The following is a 24,340-nucleotide window of genomic DNA, read 5'->3' as shown; positions in this document are numbered from 1 at the left end:
TCAAACAGGGGAAAGGGTGTTCCCTCATGCCACCACAGCAGATCTGTACTCAGACCAACAGTCCAGGCCCCTTGCATACGAACTTGACCACCACATGTCCACACCCATGCTTAGCCACACACATGCAGAATTTTCATACTTATAAACTTAATCTTGCAAACTATCCTACTTGCTGTTATGCACACTGATATGTACATTTGCACACATACACTTTAACCCCCCCACCCCCACTGGTACCCTTTGCTCCTGGTGAGGGGCAGCAAGGAGGCATTAATCCCTGGGGCCTGAGGGAAGAGGGGTGGGGGTGGGAGGCTGCTCCCTTCCGCCTCTCTGGCCTGCCAGAGAGTGCAGGTGCTGCTGAGGCTGGCTGGGGTCTGGCAGGCCTGGGGATTTACAACAGTTGGGCCTTAGGCTCTTTGTTTTCTGGAGTGGGGGTGTGGGTGGAGCTCTGTAGTCTGCCACCCCTTCCCAGGTAGAGCTCTGGTGCCCCTTCCAACCCAATGAGGCTCATATTCACATGCCCTTCTTCACGGTGTCCCCAAGTGCCCCAGGCCCTCAAGATCTCCCTCCCCAGGCTCCACTGATGCCACCTCTCAAACACAGTAGGTGTCAGGTCTCTTCAGCAGCCGTGACTGTTATGACTAAGTGGACATTGTGTTCAGGAAACAAAGCCAGACTCCCCTGCTCTGGCTTTCCCCTACACCCTAACACCCAAGAATACTCTCCCAGCTCCTCCCTCTCCCCCCTCCACCCTAACTACTCTCACCTCTCAATATAGCTCTAGAGTGTGGAGATTGGTAGGACAGGCAGGGGTTAGCTTCTCTGGGTAGGAGAGCTTTCCATTAAATATGTGGCTTCTCTCTCAAGGTCCCTAACTCCCTAGGACCCTCCACTGACCCATTATCAGACTCAGGAATATACATCTGTCTCTAGACCACTTGCATGCTATATCCAATATCCTGTCAGTCAGGCCCACATTCCCATCTCCTGCAGGTGCATATGTCAAATTGTTACCCCAGGGAATACAGGCCACCTGTCCCCAGCTCTAGGTCATTTGAGGCCCCATTGTGCAAGCTTGGGGGTTAGTCCTGGCTCAGTGCCTCATGCCTGGCTCCCATTGCCCTGGGGACAAGATAAGGGGCTGAGAACACCAGGTTAGGCTAGGTCAGGTCCAGGTGACAAAGACTAGGCTTTGTCCTTAGGGAACCCTGTGTTCTGAGCAGGCCAGATTCGATGTAGGTGGAGAGGTGGGTGAGGGCTGGCAGGCAGTTCCTGCTGTGTCCTATGGAAAGAGGAGGAGGGAAGGGGCTAACTTGGTTCCAGGGCTCTGCCCCCTCTGTGATCTGGTTTGCCCTCCTCTTCCTTTCCTAGGCCCCTTCTACTCCCCTGGTTCTCACACCGACACATGCTCTCCATCCTCCCCCAGCTCCTCCCAAAGCAGCTCCTCATTCTGCTGGAAGTCCTAGAGTGTGAGGGCACAGGATGGAGGCTCCTGCCATAGGTGAGGGGATGAAGAGGTAAGGCCAGTGTCCTTGGCAACAACTTGCCTCTCTGCCTAGTTCCCTGTATCTTTGTCTGTCTCTGAGTCTGGCAATCCCTTCCCTCTGCCTGGTTCCCTTTCTCAAAGTGAGACTTGGCCTCTACCATGTTTCTGCCCATCTCGGAGTCTGACATGCCTATATTTTCATGAGTCTCTGCCTTCTTTAAGACTGACCTCTGCTTGCCCCCCTGCCTGTCTTATCTCTGCTTCCACATCTTGCTCCAGGGTCTTTGTTGACTTCTTTCTAATCTCACTGTTCTCAGCTTTCCTGATTTTCCTTGCATCTGAAGGTGATCCAGGATTCTTTCTTTCGTCCAGGATCACCCCTGTCAGCTCTTCCAGCTCCTCTATCCAAGGCTCACCCTCTCTTCTCCTCTTCCATCCCCTTTTAGCACCCCCCTCTCCTGTGGCTCCTCTCTCACACCCACTATTGGCTGCCACTCTCTCAGCATCCAGATCCTGCTGTCTTCTGCTTTGGGAACTTAGGTTCTTTGGGTGTCCCCTGCATCTCTCTTTTCAAGTGTGCCCCTCTCTTTTCCCTACTGATTTCCTCATTGTTGTCTGAGTCCTTCCTAGGAAAAAGAGTGGTTCTAGGGTAGGAGAATGGAGAAAGGTATGAGGAGAAAGGTGGGGAGGGGCTGTGGACATTTTCTCCTCACTTCCCGTATCTTTTCTTTTCGTTGGTTTCCCTGGTCCTCTTGTGCCCCAGTTTCTTGAACTCTCTATCCCTCTTTCTCTCCTCAGGTCTTTCCTTTTTTCCTTTCCTTCTCCCTTTCTCCCCTGTCTCTTCCCCTCCTGCAATCTAACACTGGCATCCCTCAGTCCTGGGATGGGACCTTGCCCACTCTGACTGTTGCATTCAAAGCTCAGGGTCAGAGTGGAGGATGGAGCGAGAGCTTGGCTGGGAGTGGCTGTGTGTGGTAAGCTTGGGGAGATTCAGTTCAGGGGTGAACCAAGGCTTCAGGAGTCTCAACAGGAGGCCAATGGTCCCATTGCCTCTTGAGCCCCTGCCCTCTATGGCCCACAGTCCCAGGCCTTGCTAGGCAACCCAGGTGTGGCAGTGACTCCAGGGGCCTGGGCTGGTTTTGCTGGAATGGGGCTTTCTTTTTCCTCCCAGCCCTGCAGCGACCCGTCCCTTCCTCCTTTCCTCCCAGAGTCTGGCTCACACATGTCTCTTCCTAGTCCCTCATCTGCCTGCTTCCCCTAGAGATAGCCTGTCATAAATGGACCAAAAATCCCCCATCTTCCAGCAAACCCATATGAGGAGGGTCTTGTGAAAGGAAGTTATAGTAGGAAGAAACAAGGGAGAAGAAAGTAGCCCCCTGGATGGAGGGGCCAGGATGGAAGGTGGGCTGAGGGTGCAGTTCTCCTGATGGGGTGGGGAGAGGGGCCTAGCCTCTGGGGGTGGTTGGAGACAGTGGTGTCTGGAAGGGTAGTGGGCTATAGCTGCAAGTCCTTGTGCCCTCTCAGAGACCTGTTCTGACTGGGCTTGGGGGTCTTACCCTACCTGTCCAAGTAGGTCACACCTCAGAGGGTATCCTACACACTAACCCTCCTCCCCCTGGCCCAGCCTTGGTGTTGTTGTTGATGGTGGTGGGGTAGCACTAATCAGAGCTGGGATGTATGTCCACAGCAGAATGGCTCACATGCTCTAGGTGAGTCTTAAGATCTTCCCTAAATCCCCTTAACCTTGAGAGTCTGTGAGCCAGGGAGAGGGCTGGGCGGAGAGGTGTCAGCTTCTGAGGAGAAGGTGAAGGGGAGCACAAGCATCATTGCACTGGGGATGCTCAGAGCCTCACAGGCTCCCTGGGGGAGGCCTCCTTGGTCCATCCTGTGAAGCTTCCCTTCCTCCCCTCACTCCTGTGTCCACCCCCATATGTGTGTCCTTTTGGCTGGCAGGCAGTGAAGAAGAGTCCAGAGGTAGGAGTTCACATCAAGGAAAATTGCTTTATTCTGCTTCCTCCAAAAAGGCTGTTTTAGAGGCTCTGGGACTGGGACTCTGTTGGCACCCTCAGGACTGAGCAGATCAAGAAGCTGTGGCAAAGCTACTCTTCATTCAAGCCCTTTGAAAGGAAATAAAGTCCAACTTAGCTCTGGAAAGGTGGGTGTTGGGTAGGGATGGGCATAGAAAACAAAGGGGAGATGGGGCACTCAATGGGGTGGAGGACTGCTGTGTGGCCTGACAGGGGCCCCATGATGATGGGAGATGTGTCCTAGGAATCAGTGTGGAGGGCACGTTCTGGGTGGTAGGGCTCTGGGGTCTGCCAGAGGGAGCTATGTGGGTGAGGACAAGGGGTGTTTTGACATGTCCACTTTAAGTTTGCATTGCAAGGTTGTAGGTCAAAACGAGGTGAAAGAGAAGTGGAGACTAGCAGCTGGGAGAAATTGGAGCATACTGGGTATATATATGAAGTAGGGTTATCTAGTGTTGCTGACTACCCTAAGGCTGGGATTTGAAAAATGACTGAAAGTCAGAGCTGGAAGAATATTAGAAATCACAGAGGACTGCATCACCTTGCCCTCTAGAGCCTTGGAGTTCAGTAGTGACGGATGAATAAAGAGAAGGCGTCCTTGTGCTGGGGGAATCTGGGCACTGATGGGGGCACAACTTTGTGGGGACCACTAACATGGCCCAGGGGTGGGGGTGGGGAACCCACCTTGGTGCCAATATCACGGCTCTTGGCCCGCAGCTTGTTGACCTGGGACTCAGCGATGTCCGCCCGCTCCTCCGCCTCATCCAGCTCATGCTGCACCTTGCGGAACTTGGACAGGTTGGTGTTGGCTTGCTCCTCCTGCAGGGGTTCAGGGGGGAGAATGAGGTGAGAGGGGGCCTGGGGTTCTCAGCCTCCCAGCCTGAGCACTGGCTCCTATGTCCCTCCTCCAGGCTCAGTCCCCAGCAAGGTCACTCACCGCCTCCTCGGCCTGGCGCTTGTAGGCCTTGACCTTCAGCTGCAGCTTGTCCACCAGGTCCTGCAGTCGCAATAGGTTTTTCCTGTCCTCTTCCGTCTGGGGGTCAGGGGTGGTCAGGAGTGAGGATGGCACAGTCATAGAAGGCATGCCCCATTTCCCCACTGGACATTTTTTTACTCTACTTTCTGACCCTCGCCAAACACTTGTGTTATCCTTATAATTTTTCATCTGGCCTCCAAAAGTATAAATACTTTTGCTGGTATGTTTCAGGAAAGGGTCTAGGGAGCTGAAAGGACTCTAGAAAGTGCAAGGAAAATTGTGTGTGTGTACTGTTTTGGGGAGCAGGCCCTTGGAGGTTCTGGGGCCCCCCAGAGTACAAACTTCGCAGTTCTAGAACCCAGCAGGCACTGGCAGTGATTCTGGGACTGCAGGTATGATGGGATCTCCTGGGCTGCAGGGAAAGGACATAGACTCGATCAAGATGGAGGACAAATGTGCATAGAGGTATGGTGACTTTCTGGATTGGACAGAAACAAAATTTAAGTGAAAGTCTATTCTAGAAAACACCATGGAAAGCTAAAGTCAATACCTCCTTGTGTAACTGAAAAGTTTTGCGATTTGTTTGAATGGCTTTGGCATGTTTTGATATATTTTGGTGGTGATGGTGCCAGGCCAAAGCTTGGCCACCTACTTGTTTTCTGGTAACACTGTGCAGGCTGAGGTCTGTCTGGAGTTCTGTGAGTGTCCCCAGGGGACAGGCTGAGGGTGAATGCTGAGGTGAAGCTCTCAGCCAGGAGTCTCAGGGACTGACCACTGTGTCAGGGAATACTGAGGGTAGGACAGGGATGGTGATGTGAAACTGGGCTTCCAGGGGTTACCCTTGCCCTGGAAGAGGCTCATAGAGAACACTTCATCCCTCTTGGATGGTTGTCACCCTGGCTTCAGGTCATAATGCAGAGGGCCCTGCCCCAGAGCAGCCACCAGCCACACCTGGTAGGTGAGCTCCTTGATGCGCCGCTCACTCTTCCTCATGCCCTTGATCGACTCTGCATTGCGCTTCTGCTCAGCCTCCAGCTCGTTCTCCAGCTCCCGCACCCGGGCCTCCAGCTTCTGCAGCTGCTTCTTGCCACCCTTGAGGGCAATCTGCTCAGCTTCATCCAGCCGGTGCTGCAGGTCCTTAATGGTCTGCTCCATGTTCTTCTTCATGCGCTCCAGGTGGGCGCTGGTGTCCTGCTCCTTCTTCAGCTCCTCTGCCATCATGGCGGCCTGTGGACAGGAGAGAAGTCTCACACTCATGGCCTGGCAAGGAGACGCTGGTCTAGAGCAGGCAGGTGGGGTGGTGGCACTTACATCTGTGATGGCTTTCTTGGCCTTCTCCTCAGCATTCCTGCACTCCTGCACCGCCTCCTCCACTTCAGTCTGAAGCTGTGACAGGTCTGCCTCCATCTTCTTCTTCTGGTTGAGGAGGCTGGTGTTCTGAGCGCCAGGGTGGGTAGAGCATGAAAAGCACTGAGCATCCATGACTGGCTTCCAAACCTCACCTGCTGGGTCCTGCAGCCTGTACTTGCCTCCAGGAATGCCCAGGAGAACCGCTCACCTGGGAGTGCAGCAGCTGCACCCTCTCGCTGGTAGTGGTTTCATAGCCATGACTAACAAGTAAGGGTTGGCTCAAGAGATAATTTGTGAACTTGGTTGGACATGCTCACTCAGAACCTCTGGTTCAGAATATCTATGTCCCAGGCTCTGCCACTCGGCAGCTTTCCGCATGGTGGCCCCTGACCTCCTCACCTGGGAGTGCAGCAGCTGCACCCTCTCGCTGGTCTCGATCAGCTCCTGCTCAGCCAGCTTCCGAGACCTCTCTGTCTGTTCCACCACAGACCGCAGCTCCTCCAGCTCAGCCTGCAGCAGGTTGTTGCGCCGCTCCACAATGGCGATGTTCTCTTTCAGGTCATCGTTGGCCCGTACTGCGTCGTCCAGCTGGATCTGAGTGTCCTGTGGATCAGGAGATTGGGCATGAGAGAGGCCGCTGGCCTCTGGGCCCATCAGAAACTTGTTAACCAAACTGGATACTGATGGGGAGCCCACTGTGGTAGTTCAGGAGGAGCCTGTGGGTTGTCTCTGCAATGGCCCTGGGGCAGGAGGGATCTGGAGCTGTGATGGAACGCCACCACCCAACTTGGCCATGTGGAGGTCATCTCCTCTCTGGGGAGCTGACTTCCTGCTTCCAAGAGTCACCGTGTACCTTCAGCAAGCCCTGGAGGTTCTTGAGTTGCTTCTGGGCCTCAGCGGCCATGCGGTTGGCATGGCTGAGCTGAATCTCCATCTCATTGAGGTCGCCCTCCATCTTCTTCTTCACACGCAGGGCCTCATTGCGGCTTCGAGTCTCTGCATCTAGGGAGGTCTGCAGTGAGTCCACCACCCGCAGGTGGTTGCGCTTGGCCTGCTCCATCTCCTCATCCTTCTCAGCCAGCTTCCGCTCCATCTCTGCCTTGATCTGGTTGAACTCCAGCTGGGCCCGAAGGATCTTGCCCTCCTCATGCTCCAGGGAGGCCTGGGAGGAGGATGGGGAGAGAGGGTTGAGGCAGAGCATTAGGTAACGTAGCGAGGGCAGGTGTCTGTCCATGAATTATGGATACAAAGTAAATTCAAGGGTGATGTAAGTGGTTCAGTCAAAGAAGCATCAAGAGGAAGAAGAAAAAGGAATTTAAAAGAAAAAAAAATAGGCCTGATAGAAGGTGATTCAGGCCTCAGAGAATAACTAGCAATGATGACAAAGAGGAAAATGAAGAGGAAGGTGTTACCAAGGAAACAAATGCAATCAGGCACAGAATGTGAAAATCCCAAAGAGGGAGGCAGAGGTGGAAATGGGAGGGGAGTGAAAACAGGAAATCTTTTCTAAGATGTAATAGGTAAAATGTTGGTGCGAAGTAAACTGAGTGACCTGTTCATTCATTCCACAATATTTGTTGATTGCCTACTATGTGCCAGGCACTGTTCTAGGCTCTGATGATGTAACAGTGAACAATCAGACAAAAGGGTGATAACAACAGGGACCGCAGCCCAGAGCTCTACCTCTCTCTCCTCCTGGCCCCCCCACCCCCTCACACACCTCTGCCTCCTCCAGGGCTGACTGTAGCTCCAGCTTTTCTGCATCCAACTGCTTGCGGATCTTCTCCAACTCATGGATACTCTTTCCACTGGAACCCAGCTGCTCAGTCAGATCAGAGATCTCCTCTGTGGGACGGGCCGAATGACTCAGTTAGAGGCTGCCCAGAGGCTGCCCTGGTCCATTGGGAAGGGCACGCCTCTTAGAGGCCCTCTGTGCTCCAGAAGGGGGCATTCTTCCCACCCCTCCCCAGCCTCGGGCCTCAGCACACCTTGAAGGTTCTTGTTTTCCCTCTTGAAGGTCTCCAGGTGCTCCAAGGACTCCTCATAGGCGTTCTTGAGCTTGAAGAGCTCGGTGCTGAGGGATCGTGCCTCCTTCTGGGAGGACTCCAGCTCTGACTGCGACTCCTCGTACTTCTGCTTCCATTCAGCCAGGATCTGCAGGGACAGGGTTGGGGCTCAGTGTGCAGTCCTGCCCCACCTCCAGGGGCTGCCCAGGCCTCTTGCCTGGGCTCAGCCTCCTCCCTGCCTACAAGGAGGATGTTCCTGGCCTCACACTGATGCAGGTACCCCTGCCCTGCCCCCTGGCTGCAGCCCCCACCAGGCCCCACCTTGTCGAAGTTCCTCTGCTTCTTGTCCAGGGCTGCGGCAGCTGCGTTGGAGCGCTCCACGTCCACCATCAGGTCCTCAATCTCATTCTGCAGCCGGTGTTTGGTCTTCTCCAGTGATGAGCACTTGGCATTGACGGCCTCCACGGCCTCCTCAGCATCCTGCAGCCGCTGGGCCAGCTTCTTCCTGCCCCAGGAGGTGGAGGTAAGGGAAGAGGGTGGGGAAGATGGAGAGTGTGGATTTGGACAAGAGGAAATGACATGAGTCTTCTGGAAAACAATACTTGAAAATTCAGAAGTGTGTGGGAGAAGCTTGAGGATGGGCCCCAGGGGGAGGAGAACTGAGCAGGCAGAGAGTTTTAGTGGCAAGGAATGAAGAACCACAGCACCCAGGAGGGCCTTCTGGGTGGCATCCCTGTAACCCTGGGCCAGCCTTTAGGCCGCAGACATGGAGGGCATATGAGCTTCTGCAGGCCACCCCACCCTCCCCACCACAGCACCCTGCTCCAGGTGGGTGCACTCTGCCCTCAGACAAACCTTTTGTTCGTCTTATATTCGGATGAGAAACATAACGCGAGCAAAAAGCTTCCCTGAGGGGAGAAGGAGATGGAGCCAGTGCGGGGTCCTCCTGTGTTGTCAAAACTTAGCTAAGCATCCATCCCCTGTGGCCAATTGACTGGGAATCGGGCTGCACTGTGTCCTGTCTGCATGGGGGGCCCAGCCAGAGGTGGGCTGACTGGGACTCACTTGGCCTCCTCGAGCTCCTCAGTCCTCTGGATGGCGTCTGTCTCATACTTGGTCCTCCACTGGGCTACTTCTGAGTTGGCCTTGGACAGCACACGTTGCAGCTCGGCCTTTGCCTCTGTCTCCTCTTCATACTGCTCTCGGAGCAGATCGCAGTCGTGCCGGGCTGACTGCAGTGCGTGGGCCAGGGCGTTCTTTGCCTGGGGAGGTAAACACCAGGACTGGGCTCAGCTTTCTTCATAAAACAACACAAGGCCTTGCCCATCTCCTCACCCTACTTTCAACTTTTCCATGGCTCACCTGTCTCTAAATCCCCAGTGGACCAGGAATGGTTTATTGAGTACTAATAAGCAAGTCCGCCCATGAAGCATTGCACTATTTCCAGGAAGCTTCATGCCCATCACCCCTGTGCTCCTCACTGCAGCAGGCATTATCACCCTCACCCCCATTTTGAAGGCAGGAGGCAGAGGCTCAGAGAGGTTAGGTGATTTCCCCAAGATCACCAGGCTCTGAGAGGCAGGTTAGAATTTGAGGCCTGGCTTTTTTTAAAAGCCACATTCTTTCCCTTTTTTCATGAGCCCAGCAAAATTCTAGCAATAGGCTTCAGTGAATTTCTTTCTCTAGTTTCTAGTTGCCCTGCTAACCTAGGACCCATGGACATCCTTAGCCCCTGGCCTCTCCTACAGCCCTCCAGGAATGGCCGCAGAAAGCCTCAGCCTGGAGATTAGACTTAAGAGGCATGTGGTAGGGTCTAGGCTATTATTCCTTTTGGAATTCTAGGAGAATAATGGATGAACAGCCACCCCGGTCTGGGGAAAAGAAATGATTGGATACAAGGCCAATCGCTGTGCTCCTGGCAGGGGGCCAGTGGCCTGAGTCTAGGCTTCACCTTAACCTCCTCCTCCAGCTGCCTCTTGAGGTCCTCTAACTGCTGAGTGTAGGTGAGCTTCCCTCGGGTCAGCTGGGAGATCAGCGCCTCCTTCTCATCCAGCTGTCGGGACAGCTCACCTGGAAAGGAACCAAGGCACACACAACTCTTAAAGGCCAGACACTCGTCTCACCCCCAACCCTCTCCTAATCCTCAGGCCCCATTCTCTGGAGAGGTATGTGTGTGTGTCTACCCAAGCCTGGGGTGACACTCACCATTCTCAGTCTGCAGCTTGGCCCGCTGGCTTGTGAGGTCATTGACAGAACGCTGGGTCTCCTCAGCTTTGCTCCGGTGCTCATTCATCTGGTCTTCCAAGGTCCGGCACATTTTCTCCAGGTTAGCCTAGGAGAGGAAGGAGAGTCATACAATGGTTGTAGGGGGCACTTTCAGGGGTGTAATGGGAACAATTAAAGGAGAAGGAAGAGGGAAAGCATAGAAGGAAGGACAGATCAGAGAACTCAGTAGAAGAAGGAAAGTAGAAAACAGCCATCAGAGAAGAGAGGAGGAGACAAGGGCAGAATGTGGAGGTGGGTGGAAGGAATTGAAGGAGGGAAGAGGCTAAGCACCGGCTAAGCACCTTGGCCTTGATGACCTGCTCCATGTTGGAGGTGACATCGTCCAGCTCCAGCTTGAACTCGCTCTTCTCCTTCTCCAGCTTCTGCTTCACACGCTGCAGGTTGTCGATCTGCTCACTCAGCTCGGCCACACTGTCAGCATGCTTCTTGCGCAGGGCCGCTGCCGTGGCCTCGTGCTGCAGCGTGGCCTCCTCCAGGTCTCGCCTCATCTTCTGGAACTCAGCCTCACGCTTCTTGTTCATCTCAATCTGTACAGATGTGGCCCCACCGGCCTCTTCCAGGCGCTCACTGATCTCCTCCAGTTCCCGGGACAGGTCTGAGCGCAGCTTCTCCACCTTGGCTCTGGCAGTGCGCTCGGCCTCCAGCTCCTCCTCCAGCTCCTCGATGCGTGCCTGGGCCCAGACACTAAGGGCTCAGACCCATTGCCTGGAACTCTCCATCAGAACCCCCTCCCCCTGCTCCAGAATGCTCCCTGCCAGTCTGGAACAGCAAGTCAGTTTAATTCTACCAGTGGAGGTGTGGAAGGAAAAGGACTTGGGGGAGATGGTTTGGGCAGCAGAGTTAGCTTTCCTTGAGGCCAGAACATTTACATTCTCTCTACTGAAAGAAAAGTGGTTGAAGCTTGCTCTTGAGGAGGGACAAAGAGACCTGTGCTCTAGGGATAGTTCAAGCAATTTGGTGGGAAAAATATAAAAGTTAGAATGAGAGAGCCATGTTTGTCTGACCAGACAACTAGAGACCTAACAGTGTCTGCTCTAGAAGTAAGAACCAAAGTCACAGACCATCAGGGCTGAAAGGACCTTAAAACTACCAGGTAACAGGGAGGACATGCAGACCTAGAGATCTGGAGCGGGCTCCCCACTGTCATTGGCTAATCCAGAGCTGAAGTAGGAAGCCAAGATTTCTGTCCCCGGGACCTGTGAGCTTTTCAAGGTCTCTTCCTACATCAACTTTGGATCACCCAGTCCCTCATGGAGGTGTTCCATGGGGAAACTATGACAGCTCAGTGTCCTCCTTCTTGGGCCCATAGCAATCGCCTATAATGCTGGGGAGAGGACAGCCTGCAGTAGCAGGTTGGGAAGCTGAGAACCAGTCCAGGGAGTCCAGTACCTACCCTGGGTGTCCCAGACTTTACCTGGAGCTCTTTGATCTTCTTCTGCAGCTGACTGCCCAGGGCCTGCTCATCCTCAATTTTTGCATTAAGGGCATTCAGCTCAAAGTCCTTCCTGTGGGGAAGGAGAAAGGGTGAAGATAGGGAGGCTGTTTGGACTCCAGGAGAGCCTACCAGTGGTTGGAAATAGTAACAAAACAAATGAACAGCAGGATTTCATCAGAAAAACAGCTTCTAAGGCTGATGGAGGGTCCACCTGCTGAAGGACTGAAGCCCAGCAGGAAATGTAATGGGAAGAGCACTGCAGGTGGAGTGACAAGACCTGGGCTCTGAGGGACTCTCCCTCATTGGTCTGTAAAATGAGAGGGTTGGTCTGATTGTTTCAAAGGTCCCTTTTACCTCCAATGGCCTTTACTTCCATCACTCTTACTTTGAATTTGTTTTATCTTTCTGACCCTTTGTTTCCCCTTTGGTAAATTGGGGCTAAAAATACTATCCTTTAAAGGTGGTTTGAGGATCAATGAGATCATATACTCACTCATTCCATAAACCCTGTGCCTGGGGAGGTGTGAAACCTCCTGGGCAGACATAGCCCAGTGAGAATATGGATCATGATGATTCTCAGAGCCTTTCAAAGGATGACGGAGTGTAAAGTACCAGAGGATCCTCAAGTATCCAAATATGTTCTGCACGTTCACTGTTTACCAAGTTGGAAAGTGGAACTATACATTTTGGAAAGACTTCCAATAAGGATTTGAACCACAAGTTCCTCAGAAAAGAAATGGCCCGGACCCTGCACTGCTGAAGTGTGATGCCTGACTCATTTCTCTGCTCTGGGCTCTCTGTGAAGGACTTAAAAGAATGTTCTTGAGAGGCTGTTGTGTGGAGCCTTCTGTGTTAACAGCTGGTCTCCAAAAAGATTTGTGTGTAAAGGAGGCAAGATGTTATTTTCTGCCCCTTTTAAGTGTCCAAAAGAAAGAACTTGAAGGATTCAAGTTAGACTCTTTGCCAGTGACGACTGCCGGGCCCTGAAGTGCATGTCTTGAGGAGGAAAGCATTCTTCCTAGAGGTTTTAACCACAATCTTTCACCCACTTATTGAAGCTGCATGAGGCTGTTGCCTCTGAGGATGGTGGTCTTAGGTCAGCTTATACTGCCATCCAAAGAACAGGGTGCTGGGCTGGGGAGAACAAAAGGCAGCAGGGAGGGGAACACACTACTTTTTCAGCCGCTCATCCAGCTGCTGCTTGTCATTCTCTAGGTCCATGATGCTCTCCTGGGTCAGTTTCAGGTCGCCCTCCAGCTTCCGCTTTGCTCGTTCCAGGTCCATGCGCACTTTCTTCTCCTGCTCCAGGGACCCCTCCAGCTGGTGGAGAAAAGGACCGGTGTGCTCCGTGAGGACAAGATCTTGACTTGGTAGTTTGAAAACTTAGTCACTCCAGGGTTGGGGGATCTCAGGAGATGTCTAGTACTTGAGAAAGCTTCCCCAGAGTAGTACAAATGTTACCAGGGAGGTGTGAGAGTGTCTAGCATGTAGGGATGCTCAGTAACTGATAAGTGATTGAATGAATGACTGTGGGATGAAATACCTAAGCTACATTTATTCATTCTGCATCTTACAAGCACCTACTAGGTTTCAGGGGCCATGCTAAGCACTGCAGAAACAAAATTGAGTAAATCCAAGTTTCCGCCTAAAGGCAGCCCACAGACTTAGGGATGTGACAGATACTTCAATAATGATAAGTCAGAGTAATAAGTGAGTCAACAGAGATATGCACAAATAACTATCTGTGAAAACAATGATCCCTGAGGACCAGAGACTGCCTAAAATATTAGAAGTCTCAAGGTCCTCCTTGAGGAGCCTCAGAAATCTCAGAGAAATGTATTGTGTTCTTATGGGATAACCCTCTAAATCCTGTGGTTGAAGGTGGAGATATTTAGGCTTGAACCTAAATTGAAATAAGGAAGCCCACCTCAACTATTTTGATCATATCAGTGAGATGATCTACATAACTTACATTTGATCACCCTCCCCCTTTTATTCCCCAGCTCCCTTCTAGACAGGTTTTAAGGATGAGAGCACTCTCCAATACCACCCCACAAACACACACACACAAGCACAGATGGACATGTATATCTAGACCCTGTGACAATCTACTCACATCATCCACCTGCTGCTCCAGCTTGACTTTGGCCTTGGTCAGTGTGTTGACCTTGTCCTCTTCAGCCTGGAGGTCATCCAGGGCCTGCTGGTGGGCCTCTTGCAGAGCTTTCTTCTCCTTGGTCAGCTTGACGATGATTTCATCCAGCCCAGCCATCTCCTCTGTCAGGTTCTTCACCTGTCAACCAAGAACCCCATCCCTTTTAGGGTCAAAGGTCACCAGCCTGGAGACATCTATGGAGGTCTCCAATGCCAAGGACCACACTGGCATCAGGATCTCCTGAATGGCTTGGTGTTGGTTAAGGTCGGTGGGGTCTTTGAATCCTGAGGAGACCTGGGCTGAAACCAGAGAGAGCTGCCCTCACCTTGTTCTCTGTTGCATGCTTCTCTTTCTCCACCTTGGCCAGTGTCAGCTCCAGGTCATCAATGTCCTTCTTGAGTTCAGAGCACTCATCTTCCAGCTTGCGCTTCTTGGCAGTGAGCTCGGCGTTCATCTCCTCCTCGTCCTCCAGCCTCTCAGTCATCTCCTTCACCTTGGCCTCCAGCTGGATTTTGTTCTTGATCAGCTGGTCGCAGCGCTCCTCTGCATCAGCCAAGTTGTCTTGTTCCTAAGGGCAAGACACAGAGGGGAGGTTTTTCAGTGGGTGGGGTCCTTGCTGTAGTAGGTGGAAGGAGGGAGAGGCTCAGCCCTCACTATAGGAGCTCCAAGACATCCACCTTCTGAGAAGAACCTCAAAAGGGTGGGGAGGAGAAGAATTTCAGGGCAATGTAATGGGGGCATTGGAGGATGGGAACAGAGGGAAGGAAATCAGAAGTCTCTTTATCTGGCCCTCTTCCTTTGGTCCCCTCCATTGAAGGGAGGGAAGGAACTACATAAATATACATAACTTTATATATTTGCAATGTAGTGACATGGGCAGCATTAAGGATGAGGACATTGATATTCAAAGATAATGCATAGTTTACCCAAAGTCACAAAATTATTGAGCTGTGGATCCAAGATGAACCCAGGTGAAAAGCCTGTGTTTTAAAAGTTAGTTCTCCCCCGTGCCCCTTCCCTTTCCTTCTCTCAAGGGGCCTCTTTGGAAGTCTTTGAAAGTGTTGATTCCAGAGTCCTTTGCCTGTGAGGGGACAAGATGAAAAGACCCTGGGTGGGGAGGTGCAAGGTGCAGGCAGAGCTGGGTAGAAGAGTCAATAGCGGTCCAGAGCCTCACCGCCTGCACTTGGAGCTGTAGGTCGTTCTTTTCCTGCAGCAGGGACACCATCTTCTCCTCCAGCTCCTTGCGGCGAGCCTCTGACTTCTCCAGGGCCTCTTTGAGGCGCCCAAACTCCTCCTTCATGTTGGCCATCTCCTTCTCTGTCTCTGCACTCTTCAGCAGGGGCTTGATCTTGAAGAACAGCTTCATCCAGGGCCAGTTCTTGACCCCCATGAAGGCCCGAATGTTCCACTGGATTATCAGCAAGGAGTCTCTGCAGGGACCCAGTGAGACTGGTGGTGAGAGATCCCTCCTCTTTCCTTCCTGGAGGGCCCTAGGAAGCCCTGAGTCCTAGGCCCTTTCTCTCATCCATCCCATTCCCTGATCATGAGGCCCACCCTCTGTCCTTATGAGACACTCCTTCTGGTTTCATTGTTTGAAGATCCCATGAACTTTTTCCCCTGACACCACCCATGAACCAGCTTGTGCCTCAGGTTGGCAACCTCCTTTCACCTGCGTTCCACCAGCTTCTTGAACTCTATTCTGGAGAGCACACCACGGGACTGGGCCTGGATGCGGGTGATGATGCGGCTCAGCCTCTCATCTCGCATCTCCTCCAGCAGCCCCAGCAGCCCCGCCTTGAAGAACACCTGTGGCAAGAGGGAGAACCAAGGGGACCACAGCTTCAGAGAAGGGTATCTAGGGTGGAGGAAGCGGCTGGGAGACCCAGGCTGAGCTCTGAGGGGGCCCATCACCTACTCATCCTACACCTGGGAGTGAAATGTGAAAGACAAGACAGAAAGGAAGCCTGGCTTCCAGCCTTTGGGTTGACACAGGGAGCCAGGAATCAGGGGTCTGCCTTCCGAACTCCCAGCTGTTCCACTCGTGATGGCTGCACACCCTGCAATTCCATCCTATGGAGCTCTAGACTCACCTTGGTGTGGCCAAACTTGTACTGGTTGTGGTCAATGTCCAGGGAGCCCAGCAGCTTCTCTGCTCCTTTTCTGCTGTCAATGAACTGCCCTTCGGGGATGGCTGATGGGTTTAGGATACGATACCTGGGAAGGAGGCGCCCGGAGTCACCCATGGCTGCACTGATCCACTCTGCCCACAGAATCTGGGGCCACCTGCAGACTCCCCTCCTCATCAAGGCTGCCTGGGCTCCCCCTGTTCCCTAAGCCCTGGGGCATCCTGTACCCACCTCTGCCGGAAGTCCCCGTAGAGTATGCGGTTGGGGAAGCCCTTCCTGCAGATGCGAATGCCCTCCAGCACGCCGTTGCAGCGCAGCTGGTGCATGACCAGGGGGTTATCCATCACCCCTGCAGCAGTGGGGAGGGGAGAGGAGTGTGTTAGGAGAGCACTGGGCTAAGTGCCAAGTGTCCTGAGTTCTGATCCTGCCTCTGCCACTTAAAAGCTGGTAACCTTAGCAGGTCAGTTTATAATGACCCTTAATTTCTTTTCACTTTTTATAGCTATAAGACTAACCAAAAGCTTCCACATTTTTTATATTGTTAATGCCTATTATCACATGGTAGCCAGAGCAGATATATTCCATTTTTCTAGAGAACAAACTAAGAGTAAAAGACTTGACCAAGATCAAGTTGATCAGAAGAGACAAACCTTAAACCTAGGCCCTTGAGCTTCTATATCCTTATCAATCAAAAAGGGATAAGCAATCCTTATAAGTCTCAATGGGGGTTGTATGGCACCAACGAGGTAATGTCCATCGAAGTGCCTTACACATTGCCCTAAGTTACACATTCCAAATGTAAGGTAGCACTGGGCAGGGGATGGTTTGTGAGACTTCATGGAGGACAAGAGGAGAGGAGCGTGATTTGGAAAGCACTGTGGTGGGAGATTAGGGATGACTTAGAAGGCCCTGTTCTTGGGCAGTGAGTCTCGGCAGTGGGCTTCTCCTGAGGTCTGGGGCTCACCTGGAGATTTGGTCTCATTGGGGATGATGCACCGCACAAAGTGGGGATGTGTGGAACGCAAGTTGGTCATCAGCTTGTTCAGATTTTCCTATGACCCAAAAAACATGAGGGAAAAATAGAGAAAGTAAAAGAAAGAGAAGTAAGAATGAGAGAGGAAAGAGAGAATGAGAAAGAGAGATGAAGTGAAGGCAAGGAGCTAACAAGAATCAAGGAATGTTAGGCAAAGGCATGGGGAAAGAGAGAGAGGATGGAAGGCAGGAAGGGAAGAAAAGAGGTGAGATGGAAACCGAGTAAGGTAAGAGGCCAGCAAGTGAAGGGAAAGAGAATGGAAATGAAGAGATGCGAAGACAAAGAGTGGGATCACAAATGGAATGAGGAGGCAGGGAATGGGAGGGATCACGATGAACAAGGCAAAGAAGGAGCCATGCTGGGCTGGGGCTGGGCTCACACACTTACCCTGTGCAGAGCTGACACGGTCTGAAAGGATGAGCCTTTTTTGGCCTTGCCTTTGCCCTTATCAACAGCTGTGGGAAGGAGAATCAAGAAAAGGGGCACAAGTGGGTGTGTGGGGAGGTCAGGGCATGAGTGAAGAGTCACAGCCTCCAGTTCACATTCTCACTGGGATTTGGCCTCCCGGGGAGGGTCTTCACTGTGGTTGCCTGTTTCTCCACCCAGTTCTATCTCAATGAGCCTGTAAACCTTGGGCACAGCCTGACACGGAAGTGGTGGGGGTTTGCAATTGACCTGCGTCAGATGCAGGGCAGAAACCTTGTTTCTTAGCCCCCTGGCTCCCAGTCTCTACTTACGTGTATCAGCCCCAGCATAATTGGCAAACAAGTTGCTGAGCAGCTTGAGGGATGACTTCTGGTACAGGCCCACCACCGTCTCATTGAGTGGGTCTTTGTTCTTCTGCAGCCAGCCTATGATGTTGTAGTCCACAGTGCCAGCATAGTGGATCAGGGAGAAGTGAGCTTCCTGCTTCCCCTTGACATTGCGTGGCTTCTGGAAGTTGTTGGACTTGCCCAGGTGGTTGTCATACAGCTTGGCTTTGAAGGTCATGTCGGTGGCCTTGGGGAACATGCATTCTTCCTCCAGGATGGACATTATGCCCATGGGCTAAGGGTGGAGAGGAGAACATCACTGAGAATGCCTCATACACATGGAGATAAATCCTGCTCTAGGGTTAATGTTTGCTTATGGAGATGTCCTTTTGGGCATTAAGGTATCAGGCTCAGCTCTGAATACAGTTACCTACTGACTGACACCAGTTTAAGCCTTCCCAAAGCGGAAGACTTTGATTTCAGAGGGACCTTTGTGAAAGTCTGGGAATGTGGATGCTATAGGTGCTTTACATATCACTCATCACCCAGATCCCTGAGATGGTGGAATTGAAAATAGGGGCACACTTAGAATTCCCCACCCACACCCTCAAACTTTCTGCTCCTTGGATGGGTAAGACAGGGTGGCTAACCACACTGGTGTGGGAGGCTGTACTGGAGGTGCCTATCCTCTGTCTGTCTGTCTACTCTCAAGCCCCTGGGAATTTAGCTCTTGCAGGTGTCACCCTGTACTGGATGACTAGGACAACACAGGGCCCTGGAAACTAGGGCTCCAGATTCTTCTGTTATCCAGATTCTGTTCCCCAGAAGAGATGGGGCTGCCATTTTGACTGGGGCGTTCAGGTGGGTGTGAGTGGAGAGTTTAGGTGAAGCTGAGGCAGCACCTTCTCAATGAGGTCGATGCAGGCCTGCAGGTCCATGCCGAAGTCAATGAACTCCCACTCGATGCCCTCCTTCTTGTACTCCTCCTGCTCCAGCACAAACATGTGGTGGTTGAAGAACTGCTGCAGCTTCTCATTGGTGAAGTTGATGCAGAGCTGCTCGAAGCTGTTGAACTGCAGGGGGGAATGAGGGAGGAGCCAGGTCAGGTAGGCAGGTGTCCGAGTGGCCAGTGGGCTCAGCCCAGGGCTGTGTCCAGCCCAGCGAGGGATGCGACTGGTCTTCTCCCCTGCCAGGGCAGGGAGGGCGTGCCCCCAAAGGCAGGACGATGACTGCCTCCATCACTGCTGAAGTCCACTGCCTTCCTGGCACTGGCTGATGGCCACTCTGTCACGTGTGCCAACGAGTGTGTTATTGTCCTCCCTACTCCCCACTCACATCGAAGATCTCGAAGCCGGCGATGTCCAGGACACCAATGAAGTACTGGCGCGGCTGCTTGGTCTCCAGACTGGCGTTGATCCGTGTCACCATCCAGTTGAACATCTTCTCGTACACTGCCTTGGCCAGAGCCCCAATGGCATAAGACACCTGGAAGGTAGGGGAGAGACCCAGGTGAGCAGATTCACTGGGAAGAGTGAATTTCAAAGCCCCCACTGCACCATGCAAGTCTCTGCCACCATTTATTTTCTAAAGATGACCCACCTGCTGCACGTTCTGCCCCTTGGTGACATACTCATTGCCCACTTTCACCCGAGGGTGGCACAACCCCTTGAGCAGGTCAGCTGAGTTCAACCCCATGAGGTAGGCAGACTTATCAGCCTCTGGAAGGAAAGGGCAGGTGGCAAAGTTGATAAAGAGATAACTCCTCTGCAGAGGCAGCCTTCAGTGACTTAGCAGCTGCTCCCAGCATCCCAGACTCCCACCTTCAGTGCCGTCTGGCTCAGCTTGCTCCTCCCGCTGCTTCTGTTTGAACTTCATGTTTCCAAAGTGCATGATGGCTCCTGTCAGCTTGTAAATGGAGCTCTTCTCCTCTGGAGTGAAGCCCAGCACATCAAAGGCATTCTGTAAGAAGGCCCCATATTGGTGGATCACAGGAAAGGAAGTATGGCAGGTAAGAGAGATCTCGTTTCAGTTGGAGAGAAAAAACTGTGAGTTCTGAGATTCCCACACCCAGTGGTGACTCCAGAACAAAGATGAGAGGTATCAACACAGAGGGAAGACTGCCTCGGCCCCAGCTTCAGGGGTCACATATGTCCTCTGGGGAGCCTCTGGGTTACCCATTCATGTTTCCTACTGTTTCCCCTTTTCTAAGCCCCGTGCTTGCTTTCCTGCCTGGACCTTCCATATCTGTCCATATTTGGTGTTTGCCTAACAGCTTGCCCAGCTCATGGAATAATCAGGACCCTTCCTTCCCTCCTTTTCTTAGTGATGCCTTATTTCTTGGCTTGTCTGCTTCTCTATCCCATGGCTTTCAGTCCTCTCTGGTTTGATTGAACACCAAATACTGGCCAACCCTGTCTCATTACACCCATACCCTAGAACAACCCTGACCATAGGGACATGCTACCCTTTAGGGAGGTCTATACCACTATGAACAACACACAACTACTGTCAGCTCTATTCCTGGGCCAGTGAAATGCCCATTTGCCCCTCACCACCAATACCCTCACCTCTTGACTGGGTCCTTACACACTTACGTCAGTGGCCATGAGCTCCTCAGAGTCATCAATCGAAGCCACTGTGGTCTCTCCTTGGGAGATGAATGCATAATCATAGGGGTTGTTGGTGATCAGCAGCATGTCTACGGGAAGAAGATGTGGTTAGGATGTGGCACAAACCCCTGGCTCTCACTGGGCTGCCTGCCACAGCACAGGGCCTGTAGAGGAACACAAGACAGGGCTTAATGTGGCTCCACATCCCCCAGAACTGAATCCAGAGGGCCCTAAACCCAGTGCATGCCAACAAACAGCAGCAAGCAGAAGGGACCAGGTTGCCATGGAGATAGTTGGTCTTAGTTCGTAGCTCTGACTCACCCAGCAGCTCAGGTTTTTTATTAGACAGGATTTGGTAGAAAATGTGATAATCTCTCTCTGATTTCAGCTGGAAAATAACTCTGGATTTTTCCAGAAGGTCTGTGAACCGTAGGGGAGAAGAAAGAGAGAAAGAAAAGGTTGTTGGATTTAGGTACAAGGAAACAGAAATGAATGATAAATGTAGCAAGCAAAAGGCAGAAGGAGAGGAGGAGAGAAAGAGAGAGAGACTCATACACAGACACACAGAGGTGGAGATAGAGACAGAGACCCAGAAGGATAGAAATAGTATCAGAAGAAGACACAGAACTGCAGAGACAGAGATGGAGAAAGACCAGAGGAAGTCTCAGAGATGGATATACAGACCTAATGACACAGACACACTGAGACAGAGGGAGAAAGACTGAGGTCCAGAGACCCAGAGAAAGAGTGAGAGAGACTGAGATCAAGATGGATAGAATGAGGATGAGCTCAGGCTGAGCCCTAGCAGACTCATGGCACTCACAGGTCTCTATATCGGCCGATGCCAACTTCCCAGTTGCCCCAAAATGGATTCGAATGAATTTTCCCTGGAGAGATGGAGGAGTGATGAGTTGAGGGAAAGCTCATATTTGATTCCATCCCTTGCCTGGCCCAAATCCCAAGTCCAAGGTCAAGAACCACTCACAAAGCGGGAGGAGTTGTCATTCCGGACGGTCTTGGCATTGCCAAAGGCCTCCAGGGCAGGGTTGGCCTGAATAATCTGGTCCTCCAAGGTGCCCTGCAGAGGTCAGGAGAATGGCAGGTGAGAGGGTTCTCTTCCCTTTTTTCAGGATGAGACTTTGTGGGACAATAGGCCTACCTTGCTTGGGTTCTGGTCCTTCTTGCTGCGGTCCCCAATGGCGGCGATAACAGCAAAGTACTGAATGACCCTCTTGGTGTTAACTGTCTTGCCGGCTCCGGATTCTCCACTGTCAGGACATTCAGGGGCTCATTAGGCAGTGCACAAACACTGCTTGAAGCCAACAAGCCTGGTCCTACTCAACAATGGGAGCCCTGATGCCGGCAGCTGATGGGTACTAAGCACCCCAAACACATAGATGTACTCTGACATACACAGGGTCAGGAGTAGCAACCAGAAAGATGGCACAAGAAGGTGCTGGGTTTGGGCAAAGTCAATCAGAGGAGATGGGCCTGGGACATTTTGAATAAGAATGGGTGGGGCTGGAAGAATAGGGAAGGTTTCTGAAAGAAAAGTGGGAGAAAAAGAAGAGTTGAAGAAAACATGGTGATACTGAGCTTAGGGATAAATGATAAGTGGGAGGACAGTGGGTGAAGGAGATTGGAGATGGAAAATAAGAGAGGGAAAGGGGAGAGCAAAGAGAAGGCAAGGGGAAAGGCAGAAGAAGAAAAAGGAGCTGGCATGAAGATGGAGGGAATACAATGGGCTGTGCACAGGGCTTGGGGACCGTGATGTGGCTGGGGACCCTGATGCGGCTGGAGACCTTGATGGGGCTGGGGTCAGGGAGATTCTGGAAGGGAACCGGGTAGGAGCCACACTCACGTAATCAGGATGGACTGGTTTTCTCTGTCTGTAAGGAGGAAATGGGGAGGGAAAGTCAGGAGCCATGTAGGATGATGCTCTTGTTTGGAATCCCACTCATCTCCCCACCCCCTGCCCTTCTCTAGGCCTGTCCCAGCTGGCAAACCCCTCAGGAGGAGGAAGAGAGCCAGCGTGTGTGTTTCTTCCTGTGGGGCCCCCAGGAAAACCCTTCACTTGGGCCTGTCACCTGTCAGCATGTACTGATAGGCATTGTCAGAGATGGAGAAGATGTGGGGCGGCGCCTCGCTCCTCTTCTTGCCCCGGTAGGCAGCCACCACCTCGGCGTTGTACACCGGCAGCCACTTGTAGGGGTTGATGGTGACGCAGAAGAGGCCTGAGTAGGTCTAGGGGTAGAAAAAGAGGAGTGAGTTGCCAGTGGGAAGGATGGCATTAGAGTTAGAGAAAGATCCCAAGAAAGGAAGAAGAAAAGAAAAATCTATGAATACACTAAATCTGATTAATGCCAGCCCCCGGGGTATTAGAACTGACCCAAGGATGTAGGAACTAGGACAGAGTGCAAGACTGCATGAGCACAAAGAACAGAAACTCTTGGCTCCAGGAGGTAGATACGTACAGACCAGGAAGCTACCAGATTCAGAGGGTTGTCATAGGTGGAGCACTCACATAGATCATCCAGGATGCGTAGCGCTCCTTGAGATTGTAGAGTACGGCGGGCTCATGCAGGAAGGTCAGCATGGCCATGTCCTCGATCTTGTCAAACTTGGGTGGGTTCTGCTGCAACACCTGGTCTTCCTTCACAGTCACCGTCTGCAACAGCCCACACACAGAGCCACTGTCAGCTCTCCCTCATCAGGGATAGGAGTTGGGAGAGTTACAGGACAATGGTGTTCCAAAAAGAAGGACCCAGAATCACAGAGATGGTATACTAGATATTGGGAATGAGAAGGGTTATTGGAGGATGTGCATTCCTACCTAGAGGAAGGAAAAATTGGACCTTCCTTAGGTCTGCATAGGGTGGACACTGGTGGCACCCATCTCTGTCCACCCAAGGTGTGGGGGTTGTCCAGGGTGGTTTCTCATGCTAGCCCTGCCACTCACCTTGCCATTCTCAGTCTCAGCAGTGACTTTGCCACCCTCTCGAGACACAATCTTGGCCTTGACGAACTCTTCCTTGTCATCAGGCACGAAGACATCCTTCTTGAGGTCAAAGGGCCTGGTCTGGGCTTCCAGCCTCTCCTTCTCTGACTTGCGCAGGAAGGGGGCGGCAGCCCCAAATGCAGCCATCTCTGCATCTGCCATGGCTGCGTCTGCAGTGGGCAAGAGAAAGAGCTGGCTGTCCTCCCCTCTGCTCTCCTGTACAGTGGGAGCCCCGGTGTCTAGCACCATGCTGATGAGTCAGGAGGGGTCACTGGCAAGTCCCTTGTCCCTTGAACTTATCCCTTAACCTAAGAATGCCTCAGAAATCTGTCAGGGCAGAAGCGGAGGCTGACTTTTGTTCAGCCTGGGGCTCTCCTGGAAAAGGGAGGAGTGTCCTAGGCTTCTCATGGGAGCCTGAATTTGACTATATCCATCTCTGACCCTTGTCCTTCCCCGGTCCCCTCACTAGTGACAGGTAAGGCCTCTTAGTCACCAAGACATTCTCCCCAAGGCCATGCAGAAACTAGAGTTCTTTATCTTCCCCTATCCCCCCACACCCCATCTGCAGCTTTCCTTACCTTGGCTTCTCAAAAATGTCTATGAAAGGAGAGTGTCTCAAACCTGCAGGGGACCTGGAGAGAGCAAAGGCTGTGTTGGGGCCACCTCTCTGCAGCTCCCTGGCTCTGCCCTTCAGCACCCACCCACCCCTCCCCTAGGGCTGCAAATAGGTGGGAAGTGACAGTCAGCTTCTCTGGTCCTATCCTCTCTTGCTTTCCAAGCACACTGTTCCTCTAATCCCCCAAGCACTAATTCTAGTTTGCTGACATCAACTCAGCCCTGAGCCTTGGTCCCCCTCCCTCCTCCTGGGAGGTGGTCCCACCCTTGCCTATACCCATCTACTGAAACTTGCTTTTCTTAAGGCACCTGATGAACAACAAATGCTCACATTTGTTCAGAGTTTTACAGCCTCCAAAGCATTTTATGCACATTCTCTTAGTTAATCCTTACCCCATTCCACAGATAAGGAAATAAAGATTACAGGGTTTGCTTGTCCAAGAACACATAGCAATAAGTGGTAGAGCCAGGATTTGAACCCTAGTC

General features: G+C 52.3%; 1 protein-coding gene and 1 long non-coding RNA gene across 2 annotated transcripts; one reads left to right on the top strand and one right to left on the bottom strand.

Annotated features, from left to right (window-relative positions):
• Window positions 1-1,377: 1,377 nt before the first annotated feature.
• LOC128781324 (uncharacterized) lies at window positions 1,378-4,298 on the top strand. The gene is made up of 3 exons (XR_008427280.1): window positions 1,378-1,517; window positions 3,511-3,641; window positions 4,231-4,298. It is a non-coding gene; the product is annotated as an uncharacterized lncRNA (long non-coding RNA).
• Window positions 3,538-23,871, bottom strand: MYH7 (myosin heavy chain 7). Its single transcript, XM_053927997.2, has 39 exons — window positions 23,818-23,871; window positions 23,201-23,409; window positions 22,766-22,909; window positions 22,329-22,485; window positions 22,103-22,130; window positions 21,401-21,509; window positions 21,227-21,319; window positions 21,065-21,128; window positions 20,563-20,661; window positions 20,227-20,330; window positions 19,453-19,591; window positions 19,232-19,350; window positions 18,968-19,117; window positions 18,535-18,705; window positions 17,618-17,927; window positions 17,268-17,335; window positions 16,812-16,899; window positions 16,079-16,196; window positions 15,812-15,935; window positions 15,391-15,527; window positions 14,896-15,151; window positions 14,047-14,289; window positions 13,683-13,859; window positions 12,741-12,886; window positions 11,546-11,636; window positions 10,413-10,802; window positions 10,051-10,177; window positions 9,797-9,915; window positions 8,911-9,107; window positions 8,167-8,350; window positions 7,828-7,993; window positions 7,560-7,684; window positions 6,693-7,001; window positions 6,239-6,442; window positions 5,801-5,926; window positions 5,441-5,716; window positions 4,451-4,546; window positions 4,198-4,332; window positions 3,538-3,603 (listed from the first exon to the last, which is right to left on the bottom strand). The coding sequence occupies exons 2-39, from the start codon at window positions 23,399-23,401 to the stop codon at window positions 3,586-3,588; spliced, it is 5,808 nt and encodes a 1,935-aa protein (XP_053783972.1). The 5' UTR covers window positions 23,402-23,409; window positions 23,818-23,871; the 3' UTR covers window positions 3,538-3,585.
• Window positions 23,872-24,340: the final 469 nt, after the last annotated feature.

The sequence above is a fragment of the Desmodus rotundus genome, chromosome 7 (assembly GCF_022682495.2).
Source record: "Desmodus rotundus isolate HL8 chromosome 7, HLdesRot8A.1, whole genome shotgun sequence".
Lineage (NCBI taxonomy): Eukaryota > Metazoa > Chordata > Mammalia > Chiroptera > Phyllostomidae > Desmodus > Desmodus rotundus.
The sequence above is the reverse complement of the archived record's forward strand: the minus strand, read 5'-3'. Positions and strand labels throughout refer to the sequence as shown.